We start from the raw sequence: 13,370 nt of genomic DNA, 5'->3' as shown, positions 1-13,370 counted from the left end.
TAGTTAATAGTTACATTATAAATCATTTGTTGATGGTACCATACTCATTTTAGGAATAGTGGTGTGTTCTAAGGTGATTTTACCATGTGAAAAAGCCTTCTGCTGGGATATCATGAATCATGTTTGAAAGAAAACTATTATCTCTGCTTTTCCCACAGTGGTTTGGAAGGGGATCTATAAGCTAAACTGAAAGCATATTTTCTGTAAATTCACATTATCTTTCTCAGTCATGTGAGAATGAAGTCTGACATTCTCAGTAAAACATGTACATACAACAAGGACAGAGACTGCCAGTTGATTCCTTTGTGTTCTACTGCAGCCTCCTAGAGTGTTCTAAAGAACAACTAGAGCGCTAACAGTCCTACTTATTACAAAGTTATGGCACACCTGAAGCCATCTTGATTGGAATAAAGTGGTAACTCTTAAAACATTTAATTTAAAAAGGAACAAAATGAGGGGGGTTCATTTTGCCATAGAAAGTATGATTAGTGCTTCAGAAAGAAAAATTAGGGCACATTTTGAGTGACTTCTCTTATCCTCTTCTATTTCATTAAAAAAATCTGACATGCAGTCTCCCAAGATGGCCACCAGAGACAAAAGAGCCCAAATGTAGCCCAAATATCACCCAGATGATGCCTAAGTATAGCCCAATGACAGAATGTCCCAGAGTGTTCTAAAGAACAACTAGAGCGCTAACAGTCTTACTTATGACAAAAGTATTTCACACCAGAAGGCATCTTGATTGGAATGAAGTGGTAAGTCTGAAAACATTTAATTTAAAAAGGAACAAAATGAGGGGGTTCAATTAGGCCATAGAAAGTACGATTAGTGCTGCAGAAAGAAACATTAGGGCACATTTTGAGTGACTTCTCAAATCCTCTTCTATTTCATTAAAAAAATTCTGACATGCAGACTGAAACATGCACTTTGAATACCAGCAGCAGACTTCCCTGGTGAGCAGTAGCTTTACTACAGTGATCTAATGAGCAACTAGAGTGCCAACATTCAGAATTTATGGCAAATGTGACACACATCTGAATGCCTTCTTGATGGAACCAAAGTAAACAAGCATTGAAAATGCAATAGATCTCGCCCTCGTTTAAGTTAAAAGCCATTCTGTTTGTAATGAGGTGGCTTTTTAGCTTTGCTTTTATTAGTGTTTTTAAACCTTTCATGTAAATAACATGCATATGTATGCATATATGTATATGTATGCACGCATTTATATTTGTATTTATATAGATATGCAGATTATATATGTTTATATATGTATGTATGTATATATATATATATATACACACACATACATATATATAAATGCATATGCATATATATATATATTAAGCACTGTGCGCCTTATTACCAACTACAGTACACAGGAGCATAAAATCAGGAGCATCATCACTTCTGAATGGCCTATAATCCTCACGGGTGTCATTCTTGGACCTATACTATCTAGAAGTCCTAATATCCCATTCAGAAGATCACCTAGTATGCGTGATGCACTAGATAGATCCATGCCCGAAGATCCACCTAAAAAGAGTTTAACCACCAAGACAGGATTCTTCCGGTGCACTTCGTGCAGAGCTTGTACCTTTGCTAAGAATAGTACCCATTATTTCACAGCATTTTGTTCCACACCTGTCCCTATTCGTGAATACCTCACTTGTAGATCAGAATTTGTAGTGTACAAACTGAAATGCACATGCAACCTGGAGTACATTGGAAGTACTAAACTTCCGGTACACCAAAGGATATTGCAGCACATCCGTGCAATTGTCAATAGCGACAACAACTACCCTGTCGCGCGTCACTTTCGAGCTATCCATGATAAAAAATTGAGGGATCTCGAATATACAGTTCTGTGCTCAGTACCTCAACCCGGACGGGGAGGTGACAGGATGAAACTTCTTCGTCAGAAAGAATCTCATTTGATTCTGGCCTTAGACACCTAATGGTCTAAACTTGACCGAAGATCTGAGCAATTTTTTATAAACTGTATAGGGACAGTTTGAGATGTCAACTCTCTCTGTATTATGTACGTGAGTTTTCTGATGTGGTGTAGACTATCACAGAGTGGTTGGCCGGCTGGCCAGCCTGCATTTGTATATACTTTGTTTAGGTGTTTTTATTCCAATTATATTGAAATACGTATTTTGAGGAATTGTACACCTGCTTGCATAATATCCTGTAATGTTATTATGTTTTGTCCTGTCATGCCATTTTGACTTCAGCTGCGACTATTTGTATGATTTTTTCCCTTCTTACTTTTCCTGTTACCATTTACTTCTTTTTTATATTTTTTCATGCTTTCTCCTATATGTCTGGTTATATTATTTATTTTTGGTTTAATTTTTATTTTCTTCATTATGATGCTTTGGTCCCGTGTTCACTTAAATAATTGGTATGTTATGCACTTCACAGGTTGTGATTCTTAGCTGCTTAATTTTGTTCAGCAGATCAATATTACTTTATGGCACCTTGTCAGCAGTATTTTGTTATTCATTGGCACTATGTCTTCATCTGGCTTGTTTATATTGACAGTAACAGTATAACCTTATTTTGGTTTTCTAGGCACTTGCCGTCACTGTTATTTGTAAATACACAGCTCCTTTAAGAATCATAACACTACGAATAGTATTAATACTTGATACATGTAGTGCGTTTAACTTCATGTAATCTTTTGTGACCATGAACGTTTCAGCATTCATTATGTTATATTTTGTGTTACTTTGTTTCCACATTATGTATAGTTTTCAGTCCTTCTTCTGTTTTTATTAACTGGAGAAGGCGTGTAACATCAGTGGTGTTCATTGTAGCCCTTTGTTTATGTTTAGTATTTAAAAACTTTTTTTGTTTCTGGCGCGCTGTGTGATCAAGCTCTCTTGTAGAGTGAAACGCGTCATCCTTATTAAAAATACGTCTTCCCTGCTCTCCATTGTGGATCCACTTCTTTGAGGCTTTATTGACTTGCTGGTTGCGAGGTGTTGTGAGGTCCCGACCGCTGGTTCCTTTACTGTTTTGGAACTTGGACCGCTTTCTTCATATATATATATGTGTGTATATGTGTGCGTGTTGAGAGAGGTAGAGAGGTAGAGGTGTAGAGGTAGAGAGGTAGAGACTAGTAGAGAGAGAAGTAGAGAGAGGTAAAGAGGTAGAGAGTGAACAATAGAGAGTTGAGAGTGAGTAATAGAGAGTAGTAGAGAGCAGTAGAGAGAGTAGCAGAGAGTGAATAGTAGAGAGTAGTAGAGTGAATAGTAGAGTGAGCAGTAAAGAGTGAGTAGTAGAGAGTAAGTAGTAGAGAGTAAGTAGTAGAGAGTAAGTAGTAGAGTGAGTAGTAGAGAGTAGTAGAGAGTGAGTAGTAGAGAGTAGTAAAGAGTGAGTAGTAGAGAGTGAGTAGTAGAGAGTGAGTAGTAGAGAGTGAGTAGTAGAGAGTGAGTAGTAGAGTAGTAGAGAGTGAGTAGCAGAGAGAGTATAGTAGAGAGAGAGTAGTAGAGAGTAGTAGAGAGTGAGTAGTAGAGAGTGAGTAGTAGAAAGTGAATAGTAGAGAGTGAGTAGCAGAGAGTGAGTAGTAGAGAGTAGTAGAGAGAGAGTAGTAGAGAGTGAGTAGTAGAGAGTAGTAGAGAGTGAGAAGTAGAGAGTGAGTAGTAGAGAGTAGTAGAGAGTGAGTAGTAAAGAGTGAGTAGTAAAGAGAGTAGTAGAGAGTGAATAGTAGAGAGCAGAGAGTAGTAGAGAGTAGTAGATAGTGAGGAGTAGGGAGTGAGTAGTAGAGAATGAGCAGTAGAGTGAGTATTAGAGAGTAGTGGAGTAGTAGAGAGTAAGTAGTAGAGAGTAGTGGAGAATATTCCAAACTTTGGCGCAGCACCACTTGCACAATAAGTCCAATCAAATCATATCACTTAGAGTCCTTATTGAAGCACTGAATCTTGGTGTATATTCAAATGCTTTTATTTTCCTTAAGTTTATGTACCACAGCCAGCCGACGCGTTTCGTTCTGTACAACAGAACTTCTTCAGGGCATTCTTATTTCCTTCAAGTTATGTCGGTATCCTGTTGTCATATAACTAGATATTTCTTCCAAATGTTAGACGAGACGTAAGTACATTCTTATTCAAAGTGACTAGGTATCAATTTTACCCACACAATTCGGGCAGACTTGAGTAATTTATAGCATCCTCAAAGTCAGTCTTTCAAAAATTCCAAAGTATAGGACATGATAATCCAAATCCAAATGTTTCTCAAGAAAAGTCATTTTCAATCGTTCGGAATATCTGCGTTTGGGCAGCTATGACCCAGGGACCCCCAGTATGCAAGGGGAATTAGTCCCCCCTCTGCAAACGCGCCAGTGGCCTGCGTTGCAGAGAGGTGTAAAAAGGGGCATAGCCTCATTACACCTCTGTGCAATGCAGCCCCCTGGCGCATACTGGAGGTTCCAGGTGGGCTAGTTGGCCCCCTTGGACCCCCAGTATGCAAGGGTAATTAGTTTAACTAATTTGAGAGGTCATCAGTGATGTCACTGACCATGTCATGAATGATGTAATATGTGACATCATCAGCAGTGGATTGCGGGTGCGCGAAATATAGTTAGTACAACTAACTATATAGGAGCAAATGCAATGGTTTTGTATGAGTGAAATGTCCAGCTAACTATAACACCCCTAAAACGTATAGTTTTTTGTGTGAATTTTAAAGGTTTTTTAAATGCCAATTCCTAACTATATAGGGCCTGAAACCTATGGTTTTTTCAGTGAATATATAGTCATGTGATCAAGCCTTCTCCAAGGCGAAACGCGCCATGGCGGCAGCGCTGGCTTTTACTGAATAAACCTGTTGCACCAGCACTTTCTGGGTCGACTCTTCGTCATTTGGGATCTTGCAGAAGCTTTCTGTTGATTTGGTGATGACTAACGCAATATATATATATATATATATATATATATATATATATACATATATATATATATATATATATATATATATATATATATATATATATATCCTCGCAAATTGCCTTGTCGCAGGGAGAGCTGGTGCCATCGTCGGGATCAAGGCAGTATCCCATCAAATATCACAACGCAAATTCCATAAGAATGATGGCACTCTACTCGGGGACGTTTAAAGGGTTTTATTGCATCAACTGTGATCGCCCGAGTAGAGTGCCATCATTCTTATGGAATTTGCGTTGTGATATATATATATATATATATATACTCTAAAGTTCCACCCCGTAGGGAGATACTGAACTCTCCGGACACAACAACAGAATGATACTCAGGTAAGTTTACTGGCTCCTCGTAAAGCGTTTCGGCTGACACGCAGCCTTGCGCAAACGGTCCACACACATACATACACACACATATATATATATATATATATATATAGTGAAAATAAATGTGGCATGTGGCCCAAGAACATGTTATTTAGAGAAACTGTACAAATAAACACACATTTAATATTACAGTGCAAAGCTCCGACGCGCTTATCACAGTACAATTACTTTAAGCATTGAAACAACTCTCCTAATCATCAGGAGACCTCTTCAATGCGACTTTAACTCCTTGCATCTTGATTTGGTTAAATACCCTTTCTTACAAAAAGAGCACATGGAAAATGCCTGGTCATAAACCATATCCGTAGATGCACACCACAGTATAATATGTTATTTAGTACCATCACTAAGGGAGGGGTGGGGAAGTATGATTCACTTGAGGCTTACCTCTATTGAAACATGGCCCCTCTTCCCATTCAACAATGGAAAGACCTGGCATAATAAACTCCCCACACGCGTATATTATATACATATAATTCTAAAAGGCATCATTATTTAGTGCTAGAGTATTTTGCTTGGATATGTAAAAAAAAGTATAAACATGAGCAAGTACATTGAAAGTTATTTTTATCAAGGTACCAAATTTAGCTTTTGTGAATTTACCTGCAAATCATCTTCCTCATCGATGTTCTGTATATTTTGATAGGCAGCTGTGTACACCTCTAATGCTTTTCCATGGAACAACATTTCGATTGTTACAAACTCGCTAAATATTTTCTAAAATAAGAAAACAAAATTAATTATTAGGATATCTTGTTAATACTCAGATATACAATTAAAAATCAATTAAGCAACATATGAACACCTTAAACTGGTTTAGGTCTGGTCTACAGAATATATATATATATATATATATATATATACACACAACCAACACAAGTCCCAATGAGTAGCTCCACTTGGAGCCTTTTAGCTCATACATGAATCTGGATACAACACAAAGTATAGAATCTGGAATAAACACCTAGATCATAGGGGGTGGCATATACAAACAAGCACTGAGCTGTAAACTCGGGAGGCATGACCGCGGCTGTGGCACTCATTGAATAACAGAGGTACTGCGAATATAATGGGCACTGTCCTCGATAAAGGTTTACAAACACAATAAGCGATTTTTTAAAACTTACCTTGCGCATAGATCGGATGTTATATTGTGCAGTAAGCCAGGGAAAGAAAACACGTAAGCAAGCCGCGACTCTGCTTTCACCTCCCCGCCTGGCCACACACGATCAGGTAGAATCACAAACCACATTGACGTAATAGCCAATCACAGCCCACAGGAGACACATGAACGGGGCCAGGTATGAGCTTCTTCACACGTACTCAACCCCGACTTGTGTAACCAAGTAGAAATGTTTCTCAAGGAACACAGAGGTGCAGCGTGTTTTGGTATGCGGGTGTGATTTAACATTTAGCATATTAAGAAAAGCATAGAAATAAGGGCACAAAAGAATGTTTCAATTAAATTTAATTTAATTGCGTGTTTTTGATAAAAAGTGTAAACAGACTGCCATGACATTTAAATGTGCAAGTCATGAACTTGTTTATGTCCATACATGGGGAGTAACCAAGCAACCATAGCAACAGCTAGTTTAAACCAGTATGCTAATTGAACCCATGTGAACATGTATGTGTGTATATATACCTAATGAAAATATAATGCAGATGTAGTGAACAAGGCGGGAGGGGGGGCGTGGCTTGGACGCCGATCGGGATGGCGGCGTGAGCTCGCAGCTCCGCGCGGAATCCCGCTAATTCTCCTGTTTTCGGAACCCTAGGCGACCCGGAGACGTTGCTCCTGTCCTCTGAAGTGTAAGGGGACAGCTGGGCACAATCGGAGAGTCGCGGGGGAACTGCTGGCCCCGAGAAGATAGTGTTGAGGAGGCGGCCGAGGTGTTGCAGAGGGTGCGAAAAAAATGGCGGCGAGGAGGTCGGACGGCCCCGAACTTCAGCCCTGAGCCAAGTTGTCGCCGACTGGCAAGAGATCCTGCAATCGGCTGATTGAGGCACTAGGATCGGCGGTGCTGTGTCCTGGGACCAGGGGACGCTGACTTGATTCGCCCGGAGCTTGGGGACCCTCACTGGCCACCGCCCTAAGACTCATCCTTCCCCCCCTCAGGCTTCCGAGGGGGGCGGCGGAACGGAGCTCGTCTAACTGGTCATTGCTCCTGAGAGCGTCGGTGGGGACATTGCACGGCCCGGTGCCCAGGGTCTGGCACGGAACTACGGGCGCCAGCGCAAAACGGGCTCCTGGACCTGTGACGCAGCACCATAGGATGGCGGCGATAGGAGGGCCGGTGGCCGAGAGACGCGCTGAGGGGGACTCGGCGACATCAACTCGGCTGGGCGAGAGTCCCTCCCCGGAGCTCGACCAAGAACAGCGGCTGAACCGGCGTTTGGATGCCATACTTGATGCGATCACCTCAACTAAGGAAGCGTTGCATCAAGACATTGCCCAAGTGGCCACGGGCCTGGGGCTGCTACGTGCGGATCATGCGAAGCTAGCGGACAGGGTCAAGGAACCTGACCAACTGTTGCTGGACCTGAAGCCCTCGGTGGTGACCGCAGAGCATAGGATCACGGACATATTGGCCCGGCTGGACTCGCTGGAGCGGAGGGCGGAGGATGCCGAAGGCCGCAATAGACGGAACAACGTGCGGGTCGTAGGCCTGCCGGAACGGATTGAGGGGGAGGATGCGGTGGCCTATATGGAGAACTGGTTCCGCACTGTGGTAGCGCCGGAGGGGCTTACTCCTTTTTTCACTCTGGAGCGAGCTCACGGGTACCTGCCCGCCCGCCGGGGCTTGGCCGCCCCCCCCCGACCGATGGTGGTGCGGCTCCTCCATTACAAGGACCGGGATCTCCTCATCCAGCGGGCCAGGATGTCGGGCCCGTATGAGGTGGAGAACAGTAAGGTTACAATCTTCCCGGACTATACTCAAGCGGTCCAGAAGAACAGAGCATCTTTCCTAGCGGTGAAGAAGGAGCTCAGGGAGGAAGGCATCCAGTACTCCTTGCTCTACCCGGCTAAGCTGCGGATCATTATGGATGGCTCTACGCACTTTTTTCAGACTCCGGATGAAGTTTGGCAATGGCTGGAGTCGTATAGAGCGGGGACGGACAGATCGCATAAAAGTAGGCGAGACCAACCCAAGCAGCCCCGGGTGAGGCACTCACAAAGCATCAGATCCCGCAACAGGCGCCAGCGGGAGAAACGGGAGGCTCAAATGGCGGCGGAGAAGAGGGATGCGCTCGCAGCGACGGCGGCCATTACAGGGTCGCAACAGAACAGTGAACGGGCAGAAACGGACTCGGGAGGGGAAGGAAGCAGGACAGGAGAGGAACTCTCAGAGGCGGAAAGTTCGAAGGGGCCGATAGTGACCCCACAGACATCGGATAGTATCTTCTGCGGCTGAGATTGAATTGGGACTAGATCGAGACTTCATGGTAGGGTGGTATCCTGTTGATGGAGGGCAGGATGCCGGGTGGGGGAGCTGTGTGCTTCGGAGGGGATGAAGGCGCGGGGCGCGGGCTCCTCTTGCTGGGGTCGGCGGTGACTCACCCCCCTTGGGCCCTTAAGGCCGACTGTGGTGGAGACCACAGGGTAAGTGTGCGAGGCGTTGGTTCAAGGTTTGGATGGGGGCGGACATTGGGTTCGTGTGCTCTGTCCTGGGGAGAGGGGTTTGGGAAGTTTTTCTGTTTTGGGTATGTTCGGGGGGGGCAACTGCATTGGGGGGGCTATGAACCATCGTTATTTGAATCGGACTGTACGAAGCTGGAATGGGGACATTACCTAATTTGAAATGCCTGACGTGGAATGTCCGGGGGCTGCGAACTATGGTGAAACGTCACAAAGTCCATGCCTATCTAGTGCGCAGGGGGGTTCAGATTGCTATGCTCCAGGAGACTCATCTCACTAAGAAAGAGTGCGCTGCTCTGCAGAAAAGATGGCGGGCCAGGTGTTCGGCACCACTTACTCAGCGTATGCCAGGGGGGTGTTGATCTGGGTGAGGGCGGGGATACCCTTTCAAGTGCTGAATCAAGTAGTGGATCCGGATGGCCGGTTTGTGGCGGTGGAGGGGAGGTTGTATGGACGGGATGTGGTTTTCTGCTGTGTATATGCACCGAATACTGATCAAGCTCGATACTTTGATAGCCTCTCGGGGTCCTTGGCCTCTTTCCTGGCGGGCCCGATAGTGTTAGGGGGGGACTTCAATTCGATCACGGATGTGGCTCTGGATAGGTCCCATCCCCCCCTGGTGGACTCCCCGGTGCGCAGGTTGGCTGCGCACAGGAAGGACTGGCAGGATAGATGGGGGTTGCTAGATGTCTGGAGGGAGCGGCACAGGGGAGCCAGGGATTATTCCTTTTATTCTGCTCTCCATGATCTGCATGTCAGGATTGATTCGGTGCTCTGCGGTGGATCCCTAGCCCCATTGATTTCCCATGCGGAGTACCTGGCTAGGACTATTTCTGATCACAACCCCCTATTGGTACACATTCAGTGGCAGAGAGAGCGCTCAGTGATACCAACATGGCGGCTTCGGCCGGAGACGCTTGAGGATTCCGTGTTCAGTGACGCGGTTCGGCAGGGCATTGATAGCTATTTCGGAGTGAATGAGGGCACGGCCACGAGTAGGTCCACTGAATGGGATGCGATGAAAGTGGTGGTGAGAGGGGTGTGTTTGGGTAGGTTCTCGAATGCTCGCACGACTGTGTTGAACGACCTCACGAAAGCGGAAGAAACTTTGAGGGACTTGGAGCGCCGCAGGCCGGCTAGGCCAGATTTACAGACCCAGTTATTGGAAGCGAGGGAAGTGGTTGCCACCGAGACGGAACGTTTGAGGTGCTATGACTACAGGCAGTATATCATCAGGGCACACGCAGAAAGGGACAAGGTGGGTACCCTTTTGGCCAGACTAGCTAACCCGGAACTTAGGGGCTGCCCGATCCTCAGCATTAGTAGTGCGCAGGGAGACATGGTGTACTCCCAGGCAGCGGTATTGGAACGTTTTAGGGGGTATTATGAGGAATTGTACCAGAGTCAGTTGGGAGTGGAAGTTCAGGACATTGCGGAATACTTGGGGGAGAGGCAGCTTCCGGTCCTGGACGAGGAGGACGCGAAGGAGCTGGGTAGCCCGATCACGCTCACAGAGATACGAGTGGCCATCAAACATATGGCCCGCAACAAAACGCCCGGGGTGGACGGACTGCCGATTGAATTTTATCAACAGTATGTGGATAGCTTGGCTCCCAGGCTGCTGGTGGTGTATACGGAAGCTTTCGAGGCTGGGGTACTGCCTGGGTCCATGCGGGAGGCCTTGATTGTACCGCTCCTAAAACCTGGCAGGGATGCGGCGGATGTGAGGTCTTATCGCCCACTATCCATGCTGACGGTAGAATATAAGATTCTGAGCCGAATCCTAGCCACCAGGCTGGCCCCACATATGACGGGCCTGGTACACAGGGACCAGGCTGGGTTTATACCCACGAGGAGCACGGCGCGGAATATCCGCCGCCTAGTGGGAATAATGGACGCCATCTTGGACGGGGAGGGAGCTCCGGCGGTCCTGTCCGTAGACATCGAGAAGGCCTTTGATAGTTTGGAATGGTCTTTCCTGGATGGAGTGTTAGAGAGGTTTGGTATGGGCGAGGGGTTCCGTAGGTGGACGAGGGTCTTGTATACCTCGGCGACGGCGAAAGTGCGTTTGGGCGGCCTGGTGTCTGCGGCGTACCCGGTGGGCAGGGGCACACGACAGGGTTGTTCTCTGTCCCCCTTATTGTTTGCTCTGGCGATGGAACCCTTGGCGGTCCATGCGAGGTCAGGTGACAGGTACGCGGGGATAGCCAGCGGCGGGCAGTGGCATTACATATCGCTATATGCGGACGACTTGCTCCTGTACCTCGCTGACACCTCGCGGGCATTGGTCGGAGCGATGGATCTATTGTCTGAGTTCGGCCGGCTGTCGGGCCTTAAGGTCAATTGGGCGAAGACTTGTGTGTTCCCGCTGCGAGCGGGATCGCCAGACCCTGGCGGCGACTTGGGCGTGGTGTGGGAGCCCTATTGCTTCACCTATCTGGGTGTTCGCATCTACCACGCGACTGCGGATTTATTGGAGGGCAACATTGGTCGCTGTGTCCGGGCACTGAGGGGCAGCTTGTCTTTCTGGTCGACCCTCCCGCTGACGGTTCTGGGAAGGATTGCACTTTTGAAAATGGTGGCGCTCCCCCGCTTCCTCTATTATTTCCGAACGCTGCCTGTCTGGATTCCCCAAGGGATCTTTAGAGACCTGAGGTCCATGATTATTGGCTTCCTATGGGGGCACGGCCGCCGTAGAGTGGCCCTGAGCACGCTATTTCGCCCCAAGCTAGAAGGGGGCATGGCTGTGCCCGACTTCGAGCTGTATTATCTAGCGGCGCAGTTGCAGGTCCTTACACAGAACGTAGATAGGGTGTTTCGGGGTCCAGAGGAGGATCGGAACCGGGGGATTCAACGCCACGTGCTGTCCTATATCATCATGCAACAGAGGCTCGAGTTGCGGGCCCTCACCATGGAGGAGCGGACGCTCCGGCTGTGCTGGCAGAGGAGCCTTCGGAGAGCGAAGGCGTCGCGGCCTTATGCACCGGAGATCCCGATTGGAATGCTGACGGCCTTGCCGCATGGGGGTGACTGGTCCCCGTTGCTGGATTGGGAAGAGGCGGGACTGCAGGTAGTAGGCGACTTGTACATAGACGGGGTTTTGGCGCCGTTCGAAGCGCTCCGGGACCAGTTCGGGCTGCCCGATGGGGGGTTCCTCCTACACGCGGCAGTGGTGGCTGCCATGCAGAAGCACTGGAAAGGGGGGCTCATGGAACCAACAACGACTATGGCATGCCAATATGTGGTGATGGCAGCAGGTACGTTCAAGGCGGTGACGTGCCTCCATAATAGGATGCTGAACGAGGGACTGGAACCGCTCCGAGGGCTCAAGGCTAAATGGGAGGAGAGCGTGGGCCGGCCTATACCGGATACGGCATGGGGCCACATCCTGCGGCGCACGTGGAAGGGCACGAGAAATGCGCGCTTTCAGCAAGTGCATTTCTATGTGCTTCATAGGGCTTATTTAACTCCTGAGAAATTACAGCGGTACTTCCAGGTACCGGATGCCCGATGCCCACGGTGTTCGTCTCTAGGAGCGGACATGGACCATTTGTTTTGGGGGTGCTCACACTTGGGGACCTATTGGGCGGAGGTAGGGGAACTCCTGAACGAAGTGACTGACAGAGAGGTGGAATTCGATATGGCGGCGTGCCTGCTGCTCTGGTTCCCGCATACCAAACACACCAAGGTGACGAGCAAATTCATCGACCTGGGTCTGATACTGGCGCAGAGGGAAATAACGTGGCATTGGAAGTCCAGGGGGGGACCCTCACTGCGTAGATGGAAGAATGAATTGCTGCGGTGGTCTGACTGCGTGAGTGTGCTCTGGATGAAGCAGGCTGTCAAGATGGGGAATGAGAAGGCATTGGATGCGGCGGGTGCATGGGAGTTAGTGGTACAGGCTTTGCGTGACTCATTGGTAGAGGATGAGGATAGTGAGAACTAAGCCGGTGGACACCGCGGGGCGAACACAAGAGTATTATACCCCGCACTGTAGTGGATCCATTTAGCTCGACAGGACGAGGCATACACCTTAGCAGTTGCCAGGGGAGGGGGGGTTTTGGGGGGTTTGGTTAATGGGAGTTTGGGGTGTGCCGGAAGCCATTAGATGGTGGCCCGCCAGGGCACCTTGGATCTACTAGGATGGTAGGTACTGTGTGGAGTGTGGAATGGCTGGGGGGAGCGGCCGGGCGTGACAGTCCCATAGCGCCTGGGGCAGGTCCCGACAAGGGCGGTACCACTGATTATAACTGGGATGGCTGACGGGAGTGATGTTGTGGGTGGGGGGGTAAAAGCAGATACGCAAAACGACATTTCAACCATGGTCCCTATGGGACGTGCACCGTGATGTTTTCCTATTGAATGAAGTAATATGCCGCCCGGCCTCCGGGATGCGTGCTG

At 47.7% G+C, this 13,370-nt stretch overlaps 1 protein-coding gene across 1 annotated transcript in view; it reads right to left on the bottom strand.

Moving 5' to 3' along the window:
* CIBAR1 (CBY1 interacting BAR domain containing 1) overlaps window positions 1–13,370 on the bottom strand; it is a 483,963-nt gene that overhangs the window by 133,336 nt on the left and 337,257 nt on the right. The window contains exon 6 of the mRNA XM_086965988.1: window positions 5,933–6,046. Within this exon, the coding sequence (XP_086822114.1) occupies window positions 5,933–6,046 (114 nt within the window). The remainder of the gene's footprint in view (window positions 1–5,932; window positions 6,047–13,370) is intronic.

The sequence above is a fragment of the Lissotriton vulgaris genome, chromosome 4_1, assembly GCF_964263255.1.
Source record: "Lissotriton vulgaris chromosome 4_1, aLisVul1.2, whole genome shotgun sequence".
Taxonomy (NCBI): domain Eukaryota; kingdom Metazoa; phylum Chordata; class Amphibia; order Caudata; family Salamandridae; genus Lissotriton; species Lissotriton vulgaris.
Note: the sequence above shows the minus strand (reverse complement) of the source record. Positions and strands in the feature narration are given on the sequence as shown.